The sequence below is a fragment of the Vulpes vulpes genome, chromosome 9, assembly GCF_048418805.1.
Source record: "Vulpes vulpes isolate BD-2025 chromosome 9, VulVul3, whole genome shotgun sequence".
NCBI classification, from domain to species: Eukaryota; Metazoa; Chordata; class Mammalia; order Carnivora; family Canidae; genus Vulpes; species Vulpes vulpes.
Window position 1 is genome coordinate 55959862 of NC_132788.1, and position 23793 is coordinate 55983654.

At 43.7% G+C, this 23793-nt stretch overlaps 1 protein-coding gene across 1 annotated transcript in view; it reads left to right on the plus strand.

Moving 5' to 3' along the window:
- RAB7A (RAB7A, member RAS oncogene family) overlaps positions 1 to 23348 on the plus strand; it is a 71233-nt gene extending 47885 nt beyond the window's left edge. The window contains exons 2-6 of the mRNA XM_025991585.2: positions 4209 to 4269; positions 5930 to 6056; positions 16454 to 16672; positions 18258 to 18386; positions 21893 to 23348. Coding sequence (XP_025847370.1) covers positions 4217 to 4269; positions 5930 to 6056; positions 16454 to 16672; positions 18258 to 18386; positions 21893 to 21988 — 624 coding nt within the window. The 5' untranslated portion in view covers positions 4209 to 4216 and the 3' untranslated portion in view covers positions 21989 to 23348. The remainder of the gene's footprint in view (positions 1 to 4208; positions 4270 to 5929; positions 6057 to 16453; positions 16673 to 18257; positions 18387 to 21892) is intronic.
- The last annotated feature ends 445 nt before the right edge of the window (positions 23349 to 23793 follow it).

A 23793-nucleotide genomic window follows, 5' to 3' on the forward strand; every position in this document is an offset into this window, starting at 1 on the left:
ATTTGCCCAAATTATTCATTTCTGGGTTATTTTTCTTTTTAGTCCTATTCCAGCCCCATACTTTTAATACTCTATTTTTCTAACATACTTTCCCAAGACTATGAAGGCAAGTCTGCTGTCCTGTCATTATTCTTTTGGGGGAGGATTGAGAGGGACTCGTGTATTTTTATGAATAAAAATCCTTGGGATTGTTTCAGTATGGGAGGATTTACATCTCTCATTAAAGCTTCCTATTGGAAATATTTCTTCAGTTACTCAGATTTCCTTTGTTTCAGTAAGATTGTCATTATTTAAGTGCTATACTGCTGTTAATCACTGCAACAGTGGTTATAGTATAAATTTGGAGGGACACCTGGGTGGCTCAGAGGTTGACTGCCTTTGGCTCAGACGTGATCCCAGGGTCCCGGGATCGAGTCCCACATCCGGCTCCCTGCAGGGAGCCTGCTTCTCCCTCTGCCTGTGTCTCTGCCTCTCTGTGTGTCCCTCATGAATAAATAAAATTTTAAAATAAATAAATAAATTTGGAAAATCCTTTAGGAAAGCGAATTAAAGTCATGAAAGTATTTATACTTTTGATTCAGTAACCCCATTCATGAACAAAATCTGTAAGTTAAGTTTAACAAAACCCTTTGGCCAGTGTGAAATTTTGGCCTGTGGCTAACTTTGTTCCTGGGGAACCTGATAAAGGCAGACTATCACTTCTGTTGCTGTGCACTGTGGCTTATCGTAAAATGTCTCCTGGTTGGTAATTGCATCTGGACAGGGAGAGGCTGTGAGTACCCAATGGACCCCCATGCTTGGGCTTCCCAGAGCACGGTGGCTCTTGTGCTGGATATGCCCCTCACAAGGAGCCAAAGGAGCTATTAAAAGAGATGATTGGCTCCTCAGCAATGTGGGTATTAAGTCAGGGGTTGAACCCACACTGTCTCCCTGTTTCTGAGCCTTCTTTGTGTAGACTGCTACAAGAACAGCCAGCAAGCTGTGTTCCTGTCCCAGTCCTTCTCCTTGGCAAGTGCCAGGTATGCCCTGTGATATGCTTGTGAGTCTAAGAACATCCTCCCCACCCCATGGCTGTTACTGTGTCCCAAGGAAATGATCCTACAAACAAGTTCAAAGATATTCTTTATAGCATTACTTTCCCCAGATTTTTGGTATATTAAGTAAAAGGCAGGAATGGCCATTTATTTATTTTTAATATTTTATTTATTTATTCATGAGAGAGAGACACAAGGCAGAGGGAGAAGCAGACTTCCTGCACAGAGCCTGATGCCAGACTCATCCCTGGACCCTAGGATCATGCCCTGAGCCAGAGGCAAACACTCAGTCACTGAGCCACCCAGGCACCCCAGGAATGGCTATTTAAACACTTAATTCACTCAAAGAAATATGAGGCGTTAAGACTATAACAGAAGCAAGTACTAGCAACAAGAATAAAGAATAATACAGAAGGAACAGAATATAGATTGTGTGCTGGGCATATGTGCCTGCTCTAGTGAGCACTTAGGAACCTTTTGGGCTGTGTCAGGTGTTTCTGGGATCTTTATGACTGAGATTTGCAGATGAGGAAAGAACTTAGGACTCTCCTGCCCTAGAGAGTCAGTCTGACTGATAAGGTGAGTTGTGTTTGTTTTTTAAATAAAAATAACAAATTATAAAATATTTCGTCAAATTAGTATTGTTTACAGTATTAAAGAGATACGAAGCAATACTTGGTACACCAGTGAGGTTTACTAAACCAAGTAATGGAGATCTCTTTTCACGTTCTCAAAATCAGTGACTTTCCTAAATATTCTTCAAGAATATTTTTGTAAAGCTTCTCATCTTTTTTCATCCTTTTCCTTAAGTTGCCCTTCTTTAAGTTTGAAACTATCCTGTCATAATCTGATCTCCAACCCAAAATGTGGACCAGAACTTGGGGTGAGATTCTTTAACGTTGGTCAAGGCAGCCTCTGGGGAGGAAGGTAGGGCTGGTAGGGCTCCTTAGATAACAGGTGATTTGAGGGTATAACTCTCACTGTGGATGGGGGGGAAAAAACAAACTAGGTATGATGGAAGACTAAAGGAAATGGAATTTACAACAAACTCAGCTCATCCTATATTGCTCCCTGACACACCAATGGGAACTTTATAGACTGATCCTGGTGGGCAGAGAGTTGGTGTCTTCAGTAGACCTACCAGAGAAATGAGACTTTGGGCAGTGACACAGCATAACCCTTGGGTGTGATGTGGTGGCTGGTTTGAGTGCCTGGTAGGCTGTCTTCTGGTCTCGCTCCCACTTCCAAAGTATTTGAGAAGCTTTTGGAAAGCTCCACCTTCAGGAGCATAGGGCTCATTATCTAATCCTTCCCTGTGGGGCAGTAGTCAGTTGTAATATTTCCTTTCAGTTTGTGGTCTTTGGTGCAATCCCACCTGTTGAAAGAGAACAGTTGATAGCGAGGCATCTGGAAATGAGGGAGTGTAGCTTAATTGCCTTGCATGGACTCTGATTTACTGGTTCTCTCAATGCCTTCTGAAGTCCATGTTCTGTTTCCATTCTCTCTGTATTTGACACACATTAAAATGATAGCAGCCAGTACTCACTGAGCACTTACTACATTCTAGTGACTGTCCTGAGCATTTTAGTCCCTCAGGCCTCACAGCATCCTTAGGACATGATAGCCATTACCTGTATATCCCTAGCTCAACACAGTGGTTACATGACTTGCCTCAGATCACAGCTAATAATGAGTAGCATAGCCAGAGTAAAAATCTAGTGGTCCAGGATCAGTATTTGCATGCTTAAGTCTCACTCACTATAGCCAGTATGATCAGCCTCAGCCTTCTAGAAGCTAGGTGGTTAAAAATGAGACTAAAAAGTAGCTTTTCTGAAATGGAGTTTTGACAGCATTGTTCCCCCAAACTGAAGAAGAATAACAACAGGCTTTACTGAACCCACTTCCTTACCTGCCTTTTTTATATGTAAACAACATTTCCTCCAGCTCCACTGAAGGCAGGAGGTCGATGTTGACCCTTGCCTGGGTCCTTGTAGTCTCCTGCCCTGGCATTTTCACTGTCTGCTGAGGATAATGGGCCAGAGCTAAGGTTTCTCAGGTGTAGGTATCAGTCTCAATTCAGTCTTGAATTCCTGATTATAGAGAAGAATGCAGGCCTTCTGCTGGGGATTCCAGCTGTCTGAGGAGTGATCCTCCAGCAGTCTTAGGTAAGTTGCTAACATTGGAGTCCGGAATATAGACTCCTACTTTTCTGAAACTCAGAATCAGGTTCAGGAGACCAAGGGATAATTAAGACAGGAACCCTGCCTTAGTAAGTAAATAGGGGCAGATTTCTGGAATAGAGATGAGCAAAAATGAGGCATCTTACATTTTGTCTAGCCAGGCTGCCTGAAAGGTTTTCTTTTTCTTTTTCTTTTTCTTTTTTAAGATTTTATTTATTTATTCATGAGAGGCACACACAGAGAGCGAGGCAGAAACACAGGCAGAGGGAGAAGCAAGCTCCATGCAGAGAGCCCAGTGTGGGACTCAATCCCCCATCTCCAGGATCAGGCCCCGGGCTGAAGGGAGCCCTAAACCGATGAGCCACTTGGGCTGCCCTGAAAGGTTTTCTAGAAAAGGGTGATCTCAAGAGCTGCAGTTCAACAAGTATTGTTCTCACACCAACCCCAATATTTGATAATTGTTCTCTACTTGGCACTGGAGATGCAGTGGGTAATAAAACTGTCTTGGTGGAAGTTGTTGGAGAAGGGAGAAAACAAATTAATAGATTTGGATGTCAAGTAGTGGTAAGTGCTCTGAAGAAAAAAAGTAAGGCAATGTAAAGGGTTAGAGAGCAGATGGGGAGAGAGTGTGCCACTTTAGATAAAGTGGTCACGTCTCTGAGGAAGTGCTATGTGAGCAGAGACTTGAATGAAGCAGGGCCTAGTTGTTAAATTGAACATTAATCCACAGCAATCCAGCAACATCTGAGAGGGAGAATCCATCCTTTTAGACTGCTCCAAGGGGCAGGATGACCCTGCCTCTCATGATTTTGCCCAGCTTGTGTCCAAAGTTCTAAGATTGATTCTGCTTTCTGTCCGGTCCCCCTGGGTGGCAGGGAAATAGCTAAATGGGAAGGCTTAGTGCTCCTGGGGCTGTTGATGCTTGTGCAGAGGGACGAGGTTTGCCTGGGTATTTCTGTCACACTTACAAGTACTTTCTCCTTTCTCCTTTTAGTTTGAAGGATGACCTCTAGGAAGAAAGTGTTGCTGAAGGTTATCATCCTGGGAGATTCTGGGTAAGTTTGAAGTAACAGATTGGTTTGGATTAAAATGTGACTTTGAAGCCATGCCCTCCCTGCTGACATTTGCCACTTTTCTAATAGTAGTGGCAGTAGGGTTCTAGGTCTCCTGCCATTTCCAGCACAGCAGAAATTTTAATGATCTCTTGATCTGTAATCCTTGGTTCCCTGGTCTTTGGCATGATTTAGGAGAAGGAGTAGCCATTTAAACTCAAGAACGGTTTCACTGGAATCTCTTTTTTCTGAGCTGATTAGACAAGAGAGTTCTGTTCATGTGTAGATTTGTTGCCACTGACCTCATGCCCACCAGTTGTGGGTTTGGAGTCTGGATACAGCTGTGCAGTATCTTCCCACTACTGGGTCTGATTTGGGGTGTATATGAAAGAACCTGTGACTGGAGAACTGGGTTCTGATCCTAGATCTGCCACTAATTAAGTGACTAACTCTTCAGTAACTGTTAATGATTCTGTGGGAGGCTTTTCAGACTCAGCATCTGATGTGACTTGGGAAACCTTAGACCAACTAGAAGCTATGTATTTTTTTTAAATAATGATGATGATGATGATGATGATGATGATGACAAATGCAGGTGTGCCTCCTTACACGAAAGTTCCCTGCCCTTTAAGAAGGCAGTGATTTTTCTACCCTGGCTGGCTTTTCTGATTGCCCTGAGGAGCTTTTCAAAAGTAAGCATTTTTCCAGACCATTGTGTTGGGCCTCATTGGCAGTACTTAAATACATACATCTCTCTGTCTCCCTCCTCCCTCCCTCCTGGTGACCACTGTGCTGTCAGGATTGAAAGGTACTGTTTTAGGCCCAAACTTGAATGGGAAAAATCACCGGGCCTTTATTTGATTAGAGACCTCCTGACCCTGAAAATTCAGACCCAGGTGACCTGGATTGGAGAACACTGCCTTAAAGCCATAACTTACTTCCAGGTCCTCTGCCTATGAAGATGAATATGTTCCTTAGTGGGAAAGGAAGGTGATCCTGTTGACTTGGAAGAAGATTTTTATATTATCTTCAGCCTGCCCTAACTAATCTCATCACCAAAAAAATCCACACATTGTCTCTTACTGAGTTTTCTTATTGAAAAACTTCCCTGGAGGAGCTTACTCTGAGGTAGATTCTGATTTGGTGGGAATATTGATACTTTCCTCACTTCAGATTTTAAACTTTGAAGCAGCAGGTGGCTGACTGGCATATATGTCTGCTCATAGCCAGTGACTTTCTCCTGCTATTACTTTCTTGGACTGAATAGCAGCCCCTAAATGGAGAGACACCCAAGACAGCAGAGATATTTTTAGAATGGTGACAGGATCTTATTGCTGTAGCTTCTTTTAGAAGGAGAGTATTTGCTGACATCTTTCTGGAAGGAAAAAAATAATACTAAGTTCTACCATCTGAGTTGCTTGTACCAAAACTTAAGAGCAGCTTTTCAACATCTGATCCACATCTATAGCCCGTACTTTTGTTCCAGGAGAAAATAAAACCTTGAATGAGTAACACTGAGCAATTTGCTGGCACTGTCCTCTGTTGTGATTACAGTTGCTTGTTCTCCTTTAAGCTGGCAAGTATCTTCAGAGCTGCAAATATCAGAATCATTTTTCTGCCCCTTCTAACTTGACCTATACTTGTGGTTTTTCTCCAATTTCAGAGTTGGTAAGACCTCACTCATGAACCAGTATGTGAACAAGAAATTCAGTAATCAGTACAAAGCTACAATAGGAGCAGACTTTCTGACAAAGGAGGTGATGGTGGATGACAGACTAGTTACAATGCAGGTAAGCACACATCTCAACTTAGTCACCCAAGCCTTGTTCATTCAGTCTGAACTCTTTTGTTCATGCCTAGGTATTTTCCCACCCCATTCTTCATTTCCCACTACTATATTCATGGATAATTGGTCACAGGTAGGATGGCCAGATACAAATACAGGACATCAGGGTATGACCCAGGCATTGCATGAGACATACTAGAAATTTTTCATTGGTTTTCCAAAGTTCAAATTTAATTGGAGTTCCTGTTTTTTTGTTGTTGGTTTGGTTTGGTTTTTTTGTTTTTGCTGAATTTGATAACATACAGGCCCAAACTTTTGTCTCCAAAAGTTTAACTCATTCCTTTCTTAATATCCCCACATGGGGGACGCCTGGGTGGCTCAGCACTTGAGCGTCTGACTTTGGCTCAGGGCATGGTCCCAGGGTCTGGGATCAAGTCTCGAATCAGGCTCCCCTTGGGGAGCCTGCCTCTCTCTCTGTCTGTGTCTCTGCCCCCCCCCCCCCCCCGCCACACACACACCATGTCTCATGAATAAAGAAATAAAATCTTAAAAACAAAAATCACCACATAGTATTTTAGGTCAGAATATCTTTGGGTCTCTCCTAGATTCTTATAGTAGCTGTTTTTTTTTTTTTTTTTTTTCTTATAGTAGCTGTTAATGTAGTTTCCCTGTTTTTCTGACTTTTAATCTGTCCTATCTATAGCCACCAACTTTGTATTTCTGTTAAGTCAGCCTGGCTTTTTTGTGTATCACCTTACTTAATCTTTCAGGGGGTTTCCCTTGCAACAGGATAAAATACACATTCCTTCATATGACCTTTTGAAAGTCTTTGCATTCTGACTACAAACTATTCTTCACTTTTTGTCTTTTTCCAGTCCTTCCAAACCATGTGCTGCTTTTAACAACAAGCTGTCGTTGCACCTGTCTGCCTCCATCCCAGCCCCTTTGTCCCATCTCCATCCATCCTGAAAAGTCTCCAACTTTTAGCCTAGATGTTGTCTTTTGAAATTCCTATCTCCACAGCAGTTGTTCCTTGCTGTATTTTTTTTTCTAAGATTTTATTTATTTATTCATGAGAGACAGAGTCAGAGACATAGGCAGAAGGAGAAGCAGGCTCCATGCAGGGAGCCTGATGTGGGACCCGATCCCAGGTCTCCAGGATCATGCCCTGGACTGAAGCCAGGCACCAAACCGCTGAGCCACCCAGGGATCCCCTCCTTCCTGTATTAAATGAGATCCTTGGCAGACTAGGCCTCTAGAGACAAATGTAACTCTTAATCCCACTGTGTGGTCCTAGCAAAAACCAGGCTCACCAAAATGTTTGGGTGATCCAGGTGTTACAAGTAGAAGCTTTTACACATTGACCTCAAGCTGTGATGTTCTCTGAGAGGATAAGGACTTGACACTTCCTTGGCTCATACATCCAGGATGGATTTAATATGGGTTCAAAAAATTATTAAAGAGATGTTCAAAATATGACTGAAGTTTTAATAAGCCAAGCTTGAGAGAAAGAGAATTTCGAGATTATCAGAAAGAAGGGAGAACTGAAAGCCGGTGATTCGCTCAGGGGCTTCTGAGCTCATGGTGCTTTGCAAGTGTATAACCAGGATGAGAACTTCATCACTCACCGGGGCAGGAGATGTGACTACAAAAGATAGAGGAGCTATCTTTTTGTCTCCCTTGAGGAGACACACAAACACCCTCTTTCTCTCCCTCTCTCTGTCACTGACTCTCACAGTCACCCAGGACCTCAGAAAGCTGTGGAAACAGGATCAAGTACCTCAGCCCAAGGAAGTGGCGGAGCTCACGAAGTAAAGGCCTGAGGCTTTGCCTCTTCTCCTTTTTTTTTTTTTTTTGGAGACTGTCATTCTCACTATGCTTGTGTGGATTCTGAGCTTATACTCTGTGGTACAGAAATGTAGATGACTTCAATATAAACCCATAAATCCTCATCATTCGTGACAAAAGCAGAGAGAGGACCATTCTATAGGAAGACTTGCAACCTCAGGATAGAAGATGAGCTCATAGCCACATGAGGAAATAATGTACCACAAAAAATGTTCACAATGACTAGAGATTTTTAAAAAAGGAACAGAAACCATAATGAACAAGGACACTAAAAAAATGAGGATATGGAAAACTTAGAACTTGAAGAAGTGAAAAACATGGTCAGCTAGAGAGAAAAGACAGATTACTTACAAAGGAACAACAGAGGAGTTCTCAGGGAAAACAGGAGGCAGAAGGAAAGGGAATGTCTTCCGTATGCTGGGGTTAAGTCCTACCTGCAAATTTGACGTGTGTTCCAGCCAGACTGAAGACTCCTTCTTGGACCAGGAGAGACAGAGCTATGGAGCCAGGCTGTGGTTTTGACAGCAATGTACGTTGATCCCAGAGTCAGAAACCTGCTCCTCCTGAGTGTAGGGCCATTATAATAGAGCCCCATGTATTCGACCAAGCAGAACCCTGTGGTGCTGCACTATAGGACTGGACACCACATGGAGAACCACAGGTCATCAGAGTCAGGAAACAGTGGGAAAGGGAATGTGTTCCTGAAAGGTTGAAAAAATGGCTGACCCTCATGCTCTTGTGGCCAGCTTGAAAGACTAGAGGGAAATGAAAACCATCATCTCTGGACAAAGGCATCACCATCCTAGATCTTTTTCTTTTTCATTTTTTAAAAAATATTTTTATTTATTTATTCATGAGACACAGAGGGGGGGAGAGAGAGAGAGAGGCAGAGGGAGAGAAGCAGGTTCCATGCAGGGAGCCCGAAGTGGGACTCGATCCTGGTCTCCACGCTCACGTCCTGGGCTAAAGGTGGTGCTAAACCGCTGAGCCACCCTGGTTGCCCACCATCGTAGATCTTGAGGAGAGGAATATTCACATACTTTTCACAGGCTTTTAGCAGCATGCAATAAGATAACTCGTAAGTAAGAAAACAAGGCAAGAACCAATGGAAAGCTCCCTGGTCATTCAGAGTGATTTTTATATTTAAAGAAACAAGGCAATCTTATGTATCTGGAGAGAAGAAATTAAACAGGTGGTTTAGGTTAATAGAATTTCTAAAAATAAACTACAATAACCAAAAGGTGGAAATCCAAGAATGTTTTTAGCAGCAGCTAAGATATGCCAGAAGAGGGATCCCTGGGTGGCGCAGCAGTTTGGCGCCTGCCTTTGGCCCAGGACGCGATCCTGGAGACCTGGGATCAAATCCCATGTCGGGCTCCCGGTGTATGGAGCCTGCTTCTCCCTCTGCCTATGTCTCTGCCTCTCTCTCTCTCTCTATCACTTAAAAAAAAAAAAAAAAAAAAAAAAAGATATGCCAGAAGAGCTGAAAAGAAGAATGGTAGGAAAGAGGCATGAACAGGATTCAGTAGATAGGTCAGACCTCCTTTTAATCTCAAAAAGAAGAGATCAAAGATAGCATTTGCCGAAAATTTTCCAGAGTTGACGTGGCACCAATTCAGAGATTGAGGAAGCCCAAATTGCAAGGTTGGATAAATAAAAAAGAAATCTTGACAAATCATAATAAAATTGCAAAAACAAAAGATAAACTCACAAAGCATCAGAGGAAAAGATGACCTTGAAAAGGAACAAGAATGAGGCTGACAGTTGACTCTGAACAGTATTAGTGGAAATCAACAGGCGGTGGAATAGATTCTGAAAGAAACCTTCAGCACAGTGTTTTGCCTCTGCTAAAAATAACCCCGAAGAATGAAAACCTACATCCTTAGGTTCTATGGCGAAAATTCTAAAAGCTGTACTTCAGGCAGAAGGAAAGTAATTTCATTTAGTAAGATCTGAGATGGTAAGATAAACTGAGATAAACTTTATTTTTTTGTTTGTTTATTTTTTTTAAAGATTTTATGTATTTATTCATGAGAGGCAGAGACACAGGCAGAGGGAGAAGCAGGCTCCCTGCAAGGGGCCGGATGAGGGACTCGATCCCAGACCCCAGGACCACACCCTGAGCCAAAGGCAGACTTTCAACTGCTGAGCCACCCAGGCATCCCTGAGATAAACTTTAATTGTGTGTATATATTAATCAGGTTCCCAGGGAGCCTGCTTCTCCCTCTGCCTATGTCTCTGCCTCTCTCTGTGTTTTTCATGAATAAATAAAAAAATCTTTAAAAAAAAAAACAAAACATGTTGGAAATCTCATCTGGGTCTATCACAGACAGAAGCATCATTGCTCTATATCACTTAAGAAACATCAGGTTTTTTGCTTTTAAGTAAACTTACTGGAATAAGAGAAAAAGAAAACTTTGTCCAAGCCTTTGAGATAGCACCATCTTCTCTGGTCTTAAAGTAAAATAATAATATATTCAGTAAGTATCTTATTTCATATGGAAGCAGCCAGCCCAAGTGTCCATCTACAGATGAATGGATAAAGAAGATGTGTGTGGAACATCTGGGTAGCCTAGTGGTTGAGTGTCTGCCTTCAGCTCAGGGCATGATCCTGGGTCTCTTCTCCCTCTGCCTGTGTCTCCGCCTCTCTCTGTGTGTCTCTCATAAACGAAATCTTAAAAAAAAAAAAAAAAAAAAAGTGCAGTATATATACACAATGGAATATTACTCACCATAAAAAAGAATGAGATCTTGCTGCTTCCAACAACACAGATGGGCCTAGAGAGTATTATACCCAGTGAAATCAGGGACAAATACCACATGATTTCACTTATATGTGTAATCTAAGAAAAGAAATGAACCAACAGCAACAACACAAAAATAGACTCATCAGTACAAAGAACAAACTGATGGTGGCCAGAGGGGAGGGTGTAGGAAATAGGAGAAATAGGGATCCCTGGGTGGCGCAGCGGTTTGGCGCCTGCCTTTGGCCCAGGGCGCGATCCTGGAGACCCGGGATCGAATCCCATATCAGACTCCCGGTGCATGGACCCTGCTTCTCCCTCCGCCTGTGTCTCTGCCTCTCTCTCTCTCTGTGACTATCATAAATAAATAAATAAATAAAAAAGAAAAATTAAAAAAAAAAAAAAGAAATAGGAGAAATAGTTGAAGGAGACTAGGAGGGACAGACTTCTGGTTATAAAATAAGTAAATCATGGATATGGGGAAAAAGTGTCTTATTTCAATATAAAGTCTCATTTGAAATTCTTGATCATAAACAGTAACATTTATCAACAGAACCATAAAGGTGATCCAATACAACATTTTATTTATTTTTTAAAAGATTTTGTTTATTTATTCATGAGAGACACGGGGGAGGGGGGCAGAGGGAGAAGCAGGCTCCATGCAGGGAGCCCGACCTGGGACTCCACCGTAGGTGTCCAGAATCAAGCCCTGGACTGAAGACGGCACTAAACTGCTGAGCCACCTGGGCTGCCCCTACTACTACATTTTAAAAGCGAAGAGCCTCTCATGTAGAAAGTAAATTTTCAGATACGACATACTAAAGTTAATGAGTTGGAAGTGAGAATTTATGTACATTTTAAGAAAAATGCAAACCAGATAGCATTTTAATTCTAATCGATTCCTCATTTTATATAGCTCTCTTAATGTAGATAGTGTTCTTTAAAGTCATTTAAAAAAAAATAGTCATTTAAATACAAAACACAGATGTTCCTTACTGTATTTTAATAGTAACTTGTTATATTTTACTTTAAAGTTAATCATGTTGCTGTAAATGTAAAGATATGAAAGAAAAAATAAGTTTTGGATGGAATATAGATGGTAGAATATTCTCAAGTTGATAATGGGAGTGTATCAGTGCCGCCCTTTTCATTAGAGACTATCATTTTGCTCTCCATTGTTAAGCATGCGCAATTACCTGTCTAGGCAGAGAACCTATAGGAACTGAATGAACTCTGGGCTCAGGAAGAGAAATCTCATTGCCCCTGAGATGACCAAGGAATAGTGTGTGTATATGAAGACAGTGGAATGCTATATAGCTGTTAACTTTTGGAAAAGAAAAGAAACAAGTTGCAAAAAGTTGTATAGGATCATTTACATCTGGGAAGAAGGAAAAGGAATGCTGAGGAAGGGCTAACTCCGTTTCTGGGGGGAAAAAAATGACATTAAGGTAGCAGTGTTGGGCAGCCCAGGTGACTCCCTGCCACTCCCTGCTTCTCCCTCTGCCTATGTCTCTGCCTCTCTCTCTGTGCCTCTCATGAATAAATAAATAAAATATATTTTTAAAAAGTGGCATTGTTAATATTTGTCACATTGGAGTGTGGATAAATACATATAGGGATGTGCTTTGAATGTAGAAAATAAACTATTTCAATTAAAACATTAAAAATTTTAAAGGATCACAGCCATAGGACTGTACTTTTCTAGGTGTGAAAATAAATTAATCTTTGAAAGTTGCTGAGAATAGGGCAGCCCCGGTGGCTCAGCGGTTTAGCGCCGCCTTCAGCCCAGGGCATGATCCTGGAGACCCAGGAAGTTGCTAAGAATAACTGCTAGTTTTTCAACTTTTTTTTTTTTTTTTTTTTTTTTTTTTTTAAGATTTGTTTATTTATTTAAGATAGAGAGAGGCAGAGACACAGGAGGAGGGAGAAGCAGGCTCCATGCCGGGAGCCCGACGCGGGACTCGATCCCGGGACTCCAGGATCGCGCCCTGGGCCAAACGCAGGCGCTAAACCACTGAGCCACCCAGGGATCCCCAGTTTTTCAACTTCTTAAGCCTTACTTCATTTTCTCTGTATACCCCAATTCCAAATACCCATTTGGTTCCACCAGGAGTCATAGAGTTCTTATGTTACTCTCCTCTTGGGATTCTTCTGTCCTAAACAAGCAATCAGAAACACAGAAGAGACTCTGAGGTCCTTAAAATTATGGAAAATTGGCAGCAATGTGTTTTTATTTTTATTCTTCTAAAGATTTTTATTTATTTATGAGAAGAGAGAGAGTGCATGCACTTGCACACACATGAGCAGGAGTAGGGGCATAGGAAGAAGCAGACTCCCTGATGAGTGGGGAGCCCATTGTGGGGCTCAATCCCAGGACTCAAGGATCATGACCTGAGCCAAAGGCAGATATTTAACAGACTGAGCCACCTAGCCACCCCGGCAATATGTTTTTAGAAAACAAGAATGAAATTGTTTGCTGAATTTATTGGGCAGCAATAAAGGTGTGAGCTGCTGTCAGAAAGTACCATGGTGGTCCACACAGAGAGGAGTAGGAGTGATGGGGAAGACCAGAGAGTGACATGTGGTATTAAGATTTCAGTTCCAGGGATCCCTGGGTGGCGCAGCGGTTTGGCGCCTGCCTTTGGCCCAGGGCGTGATCCTGGAGACGGGGGATCAATTCCCACGTCGGGCTCCCGGTACATGGAGCCTGCTTCTCCCTCTGCCTGTGTCTCTGCCTCTCTCTCTCCGTGTGTGACTATCATAAATAAATAAAAATTTAAAAAAAAAAAAGATTTCAGTTCCATAAGGGTGCCTGGGTGGCTCAATGGTTGAGCGCCTGCCTTCGGCTCAGGGCATGATCCTGGAGTCCTAGAATTGAGTCCCACATCAAGCTCCCTACATGGAGCCTGCTTCTCCCTCTACCTGTGTATTTGCCTCTCTGTGTGTGTGTCATGAATAAATAAATAAAATCTTTAAAAAAAAAAAGAGAGATTTCAGCTCCATAACCTCCCCCCACCCCAGCATTGGACACCTAGAATAACAAATGAGGTAATGAAGATGGTCTCTGTGTGGGAGGGTACCAGGTCTTGAGGTGTGGGTATTGGCTTTGGCTTTACTTAACCAAATGTTTACATAATAGTGTTACTTCTCTAATAGAAAAAAAAATTTTTTTAATTTTTACAAGCCTAGACTTAAGTTCTGGTTTTAAATCTTTCCTACTGTCCCTTTATAGGAGTAATTTTCTGTTTCTACTTTCCTTATTGTATGACCATGCTCTTGAGTCCCGCTCCATCTTAGTCTCCCTCTTGTGAGAGATGTTTGTTTTTTCAGTGAGAAACACACATTTGCTATAGGACATTGGGAAACCAGAAAAGCACACAAGCAGATAACACCAGCAGTCCATCTATTGGTTATCCACTGGCAACAGAGATTGTATTTGGTCTACATGTGTGTGCTCAGCTTGTTGCGTTGGAGGTTGCATTTAGTTCCCCATCCTGATAAGAGAGAATTGGCTTTGTTTTTATGGTCTTAACCCTTATGTCAAAGTCATTTTCACTTCCTTCTGGTTCTGAGTGGTTCACTTTTACCAGTGGGCTGAGCACTTCTCTGCCACACACAGACATTTATGACAGCCTCCTACCTCTACTCTGCAGTCAGGCTGACCTCCCATGGCTGCTGGGGCATGTCCTATTTTAGAAGGGTTCTTCCCAGAGTGAAGTGCGTGTAGATAGTGTATATAGTAGTTGGGGTTTCCTGGGAATGGAGTGGGCTGCCAGGGTCAGGCTCCCTGCTTCCAGAGCTATGGCCAAGAGTTCCGTCAGCCCTGTCGTCATTAATGACTGTGGAGGACCATGTGCAATGAACGAAAAGTCTGAGGCGGGCTTCTCAGAGCTGTTGTCCTCATAGGAGTAATGCTTGGGCTCTCAGGGACTGTTCATCGGGGAAAACTTAAGTGTCCTTGCCTAGCACTGACGTCGGTAACCGCAGTAGCCCCCTCCACCACGCTGCTGACCTGAGCTGTCCTTGGCCAGTCTGTGGGCCAATATTAGTATGTGCACAAGCAAGGGGAGCATCAGGTAGAGGGAGAAGGAGAAGCCGACTCCCTGCTGCACAAGGAGCCCAAAGCAGGCCTCTATCCCAGGACCCTAGTTCATGACCTGAGCCGAAGGCAGACTCTTAACCAACTGAGCCACCCGGGCGTCCCTTTAGGGGATTCTAATGTTTCCAGCCCTCCAGTCAGTATTTAAGTTCTGGCTCTGCTCCTATTTGCTACAATGTCATTTGAGCCGGTCCCTAAGAGTAAACCAACTGCCTGAGTTTACACATTGTTTTAGAACTCTTTCAGAGAATATTTTGGGAGATGTTACCAGATTTAGTAGAACATCATGAGCTTTGATTACCTTGGTGTAGTATTAAGAAAATGTGAATCCCGCATTACTGCTCTCTCCTGTGTTATATTTCCCTTGTGCAAATTTTTTAAGATTTTATTTATTTATTCATGAGAGAAAAAGAGAGGCAGAGACACCGGCACGGCAGAGGGAGAAGCAGGCTCCATGCAGGAAGCCCGATGTGGGACTCCATCCTGGAAATCCGGGATCACGCCCTAAGCCAAAGGCAGATGCTCAACCACTGAGCTACCCTGCCAAGCATCCCATGCATATTATTCTAATCATAACCTCATCTTCTGTGATATTCTTGCTCCCTGAACTGGGAGCTCAATCTGTGTATGGCCTAGGGACACTGGACAGGTTCCGCAAGTGTTCTGGATCACTTGGAGGGAGGCAGGACTGACCACCTGAGAATGGCTTCACAGAGGAACTCAACCACCCTTCTGCAAAATCTGGTTCTGTAGACAACACGATAGTGGCCACACCCCATTTTGGTTCAAACCCTGGGTCTTTGGGGTGATTGGCTGGTGAGTTGGACTTAAAGTTGGCATTTATTTGGGTTATAAGGAGTAGTCCAAGTTTTTGTGTTGTTCTGAAGCTAAGTGGGTTCCCTGCAAACAGTGAATCCAGCAGTTGAAGACCCTGGCCAGCTAGAAATAATGGTGTGCTACTTCTGAGCAGATGCTTTTTTAAACCAGGTGACTTGTTGGAGCGTGTGGGACCATTCCTTGGAACACTCACCATCTCTCAGGTTGACCAAGATGGCCTTGTTAGGGATGTAGAGCAATGAGGAAATCATCCTTGCTCTTGAACCTTAGCCGGCAGTGAAGGATAGGAAGTTTTTGAGCTGTTGAGTAGTGGCACCTGGTGTTCTTTTGATTAAAAGCTGGCTTTCTCCTCTATTCTAAAGTATGTTCTTATTGTCTTTCCCTTCATCTCTCTCTGTCAGGGGTTTTTGCTTTTTTTTATTGAGTTATAATATAAATAAAACATTGATTTTTTTTAAAGATAACTTTATATGCAGTAAAATATGTAGATTTAAATGTATATTTCAGTGAGTAATCACCTCCCTGTATTTCCATCACTCCCAGAAAGTTCCTAGAGTACTAGATCTTAAGTTTTCATCCTGAACGTTACATAAATATCTATTTAAATATCTATTCGTGTGACCACCACCCATGTCAAGATAAAAAGGTTTTGTAACAGAGTTCAGACTCAATGTTAGCCCTTGCAGAACATGTACTCACACATGCTCTCTCTCCCGGGCTGTTTGGGATACTGTGGTGCTGTACTCTGCTTCCTGAATTCTGAAATCTGACTTTGCTTGTCTCGGAGTGGCTGCATGATGCAACTCGTTTCCTCTGATGCCCCTGACTCCTAGTGCTGTGCCCCTGAAGGGATAATGTTTTTGTCTCTCGCAGATCTGGGACACAGCAGGCCAGGAACGGTTCCAGTCCCTTGGTGTGGCCTTCTACAGAGGTGCAGACTGCTGCGTTCTGGTATTTGACGTTACTGCCCCCAACACATTCAAAACCCTCGATAGCTGGAGAGATGAGTTTCTCATCCAGGCCAGTCCCCGGGATCCTGAAAACTTCCCTTTCGTTGTGTTGGGAAACAAGATTGACCTCGAAAACAGACAAGTAAGTGCTAAAGATAGTGGGAATCCTAAATGTGGAGGCTCATGAATCTACCCTCATTAGGGTCTTCTTTTAAAAGTAGCAGCTAAGTTTCAGATGACAGGTACTGTTTTTAGTTTTGATTGGTAAAAACCCATGTGGCTTAAGGAGACCAGCATCCAGTATCTGTGTGTGTGTGTGTGTGTGAGAGAGAGAGAGAGAGAGAGAGACCATGGGGGAGAGAAGGAGGGGTGACTTAAGTAGTTTCCTGCCCAGCCTTGGAATCAGGCCTTGCTTCCTAATGTACTAAAGGCATACTGTTTTTGCTGGGGGAAAACAGAGACCATGAAAGTCTGGAAGGGTACAAAGTAGCAAATCCATTTTGTGGAGTTGCCCATACTAGCCATTGTTTTGGTCCTGTTGAAATAATTTGACTTGAGGCTGGTTGCAATCTGCATTTTGGTTTTTTGATTTAAAGGCAAACTTGCATTTAAAACCTGGCTCATGCACTTTTAATCTGGGAATATTTCTTGGAGTCTCAGTCTTGACTTACATGACAAGAATACAAGAATACTCTGGGATCAGATGACTATACCCAAGAGCCCTGGCACCTAGGAGCAGCTTGGGAAACGGTGACTTTCTAGTTGACCATTGCTGTTTTCCTCCCCTCTGAGGGACACTGACTTCTGAGTGACTTGTGGTTTCGTGGGTTCTGTGTGAAGTCCAGAAGGGCTCTAGAAAGGTACCTGTGGGAATATGAATTACCTTCCGGCCAGCTGCCTTTGAGGGCAGGGGCCCAAGAGATCTGGTTTAAATCCCTATGCTTTCTCCGCCTGGCTATGACTTTGGGCCATTGCCTTTGCCCTCTGAGCCTCAGTTCTCCTTCTGCACTTGAAGGAATTAGATTTTGTCATTCTTGAGTGCTCTCCTGCCCCTCAGGGGCCTGCCTGGATCTCCATGTGTGCAGAAGATTGCACTCAAAACTGCTCTGGTTTACTTTGAAATAACATTTTTTTCTTGGGAGCATAGACTCTTAATTATAGCTTGGTTTATTTCTGGTCATTGATCTCTTTTTCTGCCTTTCCTAGGTGATGGTCTTCTTGTGCCTGAAAATGAACTAGGGGTGGGGGAAGGAATTAGGGTAGGAGAGGTAGGGGGGGTCAGTGAGAGCTGCAGAATTCTTTGGCAAGAGGGTGTGGTACAGGTGGTGTAATATTAGCAGTAATGAGGAAGATATACTGCAAACCTTAAGACCAAGCTGCCGGGCATTTCCTGGGTTGGGACCTCTGAGGTCCCAAGAGAAACGATTCACTACTTCCCAGGCTGCTTATTCCTTTCACCGTTGTTTGTAAGTGTAGCTAGGGGTCAGAAACTATGGATTGTAGAGTGGGCTTGGGTTTGAGGCCCAGCTGTATCACACAGAGCTAGCAGCATGACCATGGACAGGTCTGCAGCTCCCTTCCTCCAACCCTGCACACCCTCATCCCAAGTTTGCTCCCTCCCCTGTGCTACCTGTATAGCCTTGGTACTGTGACCTTTCCTAGAGAAGGTACAGTCCATGCTCTCTGCTTCTGTTAAGAGCATACGTACATCCTGCTTCCTCTTCCAGGTGGCCACAAAGCGGGCACAGGCCTGGTGCTACAGCAAAAACAACATTCCCTACTTCGAGACCAGTGCCAAGGAGGCCATCAATGTGGAGCAGGCGTTCCAGACGATTGCAAGGAATGCACTTAAACAGGTGGGTCTCTGGCAGCTGTCTGGCTCCCTCTGGTGACTGACCATCGACCCAGCCCCATGCCTGGCTTTCCTGTCCTTAATCTTTCTTAGTGCTTTTTCCTGTGTAGCCAGAAGAACCCGTGTTGTTTATCTGGGAAGGTAATGAGATGTTCTGTTAAAGCTTCTATAGAAACCCTACTTGTTTGTGAATAATCTATCCAATGCAGAGGCAACAAAGGCAGCCTGAGGCCACCATTATTTGGGTATGTTCTTTATTCTTCAGGAGGCCCTTGGTCTGGTGGTTCCTTCTACCAAAGGAGGGGATAAACGAATTCAAATCCCAGGTCTGCCACCCATCATTACCTATGTTTTTTTGTTTTTGTTTTTTGTTTTTTTGTTTTGTTTTAATCATCTCTGCTTCCATCCCCTCATCTGTCAAATGTGAATACTGGCTTTGCAAAGTGGTTGTGAAGATGGAATGAGATGGGCTCACTCTTGGTGTTCTCATAACTGGTTCTGTTTGATCACCAGAAGGAAAGCTTAACCAGAAGTTCTAGGAATTGCATTCCTTGAGTGAGATTTTCTTCCTTATTTATGTAGTTTACTCAGCTGTTCCCACAAGAGACCGTTACCTCTTGCTGGCATGAGGGAGTTGAAAGCTCTCTTGATTCAACAGCTCTTTTGGGGCCAGTGCATTAGGGCAGATCGTGAGGCACCATCGGTTATCTGTGGTGGTCAGACTTGGGGAGTGGGTGAGGGTCAGAGGCGAGGTGCACGCCAGAAGGCACAGCAAACAGGTAGGAAGCATGTGTTAGCTGTAAAGGGCACAGCAGGTTTTGCCAGATCTAGGAAACTGGGATTATAGAAAACAGCAGTTCTTAGCAGAACAGGGCATTTGAACCTGTGGGAAAGGAAGTAACTGGATTGGGTTGTTCCAAGGGCTGGAGGCTGCACCGAGTGTCCCCTGATGAAAGGAATCAAGCCTCCCGAAATGCTGGGAGCCCCCAGTGAGCAACAGTGATAGCAGGATGCAGATCTGAGGCCTTTGCTTCCCCGGTCCCCCTTCTTTTAACCCACCTTCACACTTAGGTCAGTAACCCAGTGTGCTTTTCCTAATTCTCCCATCCTTGCATGCAGATCTAAACAGGCATGGGGAGTTGTTTCTACCAGCTCCCTGTTGACTAGAACCACTGTCAGTTCTCTCTGAATAGTGCCGTCCCTGTAGTCTGATTATAGTGCTTTTTTGTTCCTATCTGCTAGCTCTCGGGACTAAGATGATTAGATTGAAAGGTATGTGTGCTTTTAAAAAATGGTGCCAGATCTACTTTCCTCGAGGGCAGTAGTACATCAGTCCTTCCTCTTACCCACTCACCAGCAGGTGGCCAGCACCACCTGTAACTCTGCTGCCAATCTGTGGGTTCCCTCTGCTGCACACCACCACCAGTACATGACACTGGCCCAGGCACCCATCGCTTCCCATGAGCGTTGCCTGAATGGGAATTAACTTTACCTGTGTTGCAAGTGACATTTCCACCTCTGCTGTATCCCTGAGCCATAGAAAAAAAAAGTAATTTTTGTTAGATAGGTGTGTCATTTTAAATGTGTAGGTTTCCTCTGTCTAGATTATTTATTGTCTAATTCAGTTGGAATTCATTTTGGCTTTATGGCAGGAAATAGCTACTCACCTTTTTCTTTCAGAGGGATAGCCAGTTTTGAAATATGAATAGCAAATTGTTAAATAAACCACTTTACCCAGTGGATTGAAGCATTACAATTGAGATTGCGCATTACTGCAAACTCAGTGGCAAAACAGCAGGCTTTTATCTTCCCTTAGGTTCAGAGACCAGAGGTTTATAACTAAGGTGCCAGCAAATTCCGTTTCTGCTAAAGGCTCTCTTCCCCCACTTGCAGACTGCCGCCTTTCTCCCTGTGTCCTCAGGTGTGTGGCTTTTCTTCTGTGCTCGCAGAGAGCGAGCTAGAGCAAGTGAGAAACCACAACTCTCTGGTGTCTTCTCAAAGGACACACTGATCCTGTCGGATCAGGGCCCCACCTTTGTGACCCCATTTAACCATAAATACTTTCTAATCCTAATACTAGCACCCTGAGGATTAGGATTTCAACATAAGAGTTTTGGAAACATACAAGCAGTCAGTCCATGACAGCTATTATATTTTAGGTCCTGTGTGATATCCTTCAATAAAACTATCATTTTTCAGATCCTTTGCCTTTCATATTAAATATACTCATAGGTGTTAATTGGAATGTAAAATGGTGCACCCACTTTGGAAAACAGTGTGGCAGTTCCTCAAAAAGTTAAACATAAAGCATTATCATATGACCCAGCAATTCTACTCCTAGGTATAGGCCAGGAGAAACAAAATCTTATCCACATGAAATCTTGTACATGAATATTCATAATGGCCAAAAAGCAGAAACAAACGTCCATCAAATGAAGTGCCCAAAATAGACAAATCTCTTAAGACAGAAACTAGAATGTCTGGTCACCAAAGCCTGGGGCTGTCTGGTTGGAGTGGGGGATGACTACTCATGGGTGCAGGGTTTCCGTGTGGGGTAAAGAATCTGTGGAATTAAGGGTGATAGTTGCCCAACTTTGTGAATGCACTAAAAACCAAACCACTGAATCATATGCACTGTGGTAGATCTCAGTAAACCTTTTTAAAAAAATTTTTTTTAATGTGTATTCCTAGAGGTTTTTACTTTTATAGCTATTATGAATGGAATGATTTTCCCCAGAGAATTTTTAATGAATAGAAACATTCCTGCTTTATCTCCTTATCCTAGAACAGTTCCTGACACATAGGTGCTCAGTGGTCAAGTGACACATTGTTTTCCTACACCAGGAAGTAAAAGCTGCTCCTCACTGGACACATTTTAATTCAGCAAAAAGTCACACTAAGCTGACCATGGTCCATCTCCTATGACCTCTTACCGTCTCCAGTTGGTGATAAAATTCATCCATAGCTGGTTTCTTAGCATGCAGCGCTTAGAGGCAAAAACCTTCCTAAACCTTTGGAAGAAAAAAAAACAAAACAGACCATCGGTCCAGAAAAATGAGTGGCAACCAGGGAGCTAGAAGGATGTTTGGGGACTGAGGAGGCAGGTAGCACTCCTGTTCCAGCCCACTCTTGCCTTGGGGAAGTGCTGAGGGCTGCCACATTCCAGCCCATGTTGAAGTCTGACTTCTGGAGTGTTGGCAATGATCCGATACGGAGACCAGAGAGCATCTGTGGGGCTGGCTTTGGCCCCACGCCACCAGATTGCCATCGTGATGGAAGCGTGAGTCAGCTCTGTCCCAACTGCTCACAGTGTCAATCGCTGCTCTTCCTGCTCAGTTTCTCTCTTCACGCTGTCCCAGGGTTATCACAGAACCTGCCGAGCCCTCCCTTCACTGCCGCATGCAGCCCCATGCCCACAGTAACCTGTGGGAGGGCACCACTAAGGGCCACCGCTGGCTTCGGAAGGCGCCCGGTACCCTGAGTAACAGGCCTCTCTCTCTCCCTGCCCAGGAAACAGAGGTGGAGCTGTACAATGAATTCCCCGAACCCATCAAACTGGACAAGAATGACCGGGCCAAGACCTCAGCGGAAAGCTGCAGTTGCTGAAGGGGCAGTGAGAGCAGAGCACAGAGTCCTTCACAAACAAAGAACACACTTAGGCCTTCCAACACGAGCCCCCTCTCCTCTTCCAAACAAAACATAAAGTCATCTCTTGAATCCAGCTGCCAAAAGACCCTACCAAACACATTCACCCTGACACACACATACACACACACACAGGCCCCTGACACAAGCAGACTCCAGCCCAGGCCTGTGATGACGCCGTTGGGGTCTGCCCACCACCGCATCAGCCCTCGTGTGGCCACAGGACAGGCAAGCTGTAGAAATCATTCTGGTGTGGAGTCGGCATCGGAAGCTTAGTCTTTTTGTCCATTGGGGAGAGAGAACTGTTTACAGTTAATCTGTGTCTAATTAGTTATCTGATTTTTTTAACGGTCTTGTGGTCTTTTTACCCCCTATCCTGCCCCACCCCCCACCCCCCGTGAAGGCTACCACTTGGGAAGGCTGGTGCCCCGTGCTTCATTACAGGCTCACACCCAGTCTGATCAGACTGAGTTTTGTATGTATCTGTTAATGCTTGTTACTTTTAACTAATCAGATCTTTTTACAGTATCCATTTATTATGTAATGCTTCTTAGAAAAGAATCTTATAGTACATGTTAATATATGCAACCAATTAAAAATGTATAAATTAGTGTAAGAAATTCTTGGATTATGTGTTTAAGTCCTGTAATGCAGGCGTGTAAGGTGGAGGGTTGAACCCTGTCTGGATTGCAGAGTATTAGCAACTCAGAATTCAGAAATCCAGCTAGAGGCAGTATTCTGTACAGTAGACACAAGAATTATGTACGCCTTTTATCAAAGACTTAAGAGCCAAAAAGCTTTTCATCTCTCCAGAGGGAAAACTGTCTAGTTCCCTTCTGTGTCTAAATTTTCCAAAAGGTTGATTTGCATAATACAGTGGTGTGTGCAATGGATAAATGGCTGTCGTTTCAGAAATTAAAATTCTTTTTTTTCTTTCTCTCCCCCTTCCCCCCAGCTCCACACTTCAAAACTCCCCTATTAGGTCAGCATCCTACTGATAAGAGAGAAAGGAAAATCCGAATCTGTCCTAGTGATTTTACCTTTGTTCTAGAAGGCGCTCCTTTCAGGGTTGTGGTATCCTTAGGTTAGCAAACCTTTTTCTCCTTTTCCCCACCACCTCCTAGTACTGTCCACTCTTGATTAACCTGTTTCTTTGGTATGGAACCCTGACAGTCCTGCCCCTTCCCTAGGATCTGCCCCTGCATTGTAGCTTGCTTAACGGAGCACTTCCCCTTTTTCCAAAGGTCTACATTCTAGGGTGTGGGCCAAGTTCTTCTGTAAAGAGATGAACGTGATGCCAATAAAATGTAACAAGAACAAAGATCATCTGCCTTTGCCCTGTCTTTTTTCCTTCTTCTGGATCCTTGGCTCGGTAGAGCCCATGTTTCATAGTCAGTGCTTTATCAAGCCAAAGAACCCTCCGTAACTGGGCACATGTGGTGCCTTTGAGGCAGAAAGGCTTGTCACATCCAGCCCTGCATGCAGTACCTGTCCCTGGTTTTTGGGTTTGTTTTTTTTCTAATTACAGTGATGGGGTGCGGGACTCTGAATGGAGAAAACACTCCCTGTAGAGGAGCAGCTGCAAACTGTTGGTTGCCTGTGGACCATGCACAGCCTATTGGATACAAGTGTAACTTAGCCTTTGTGTTGTTTTGTAGTCAGCATAGTTGCTAATACTTAGATATCACATGGTTCTGATTTTCTGATTATTCACAGGGAAAGATGATGTGGCAGCCGCAGGGCACTGTATTCCGATATTCTAGGTC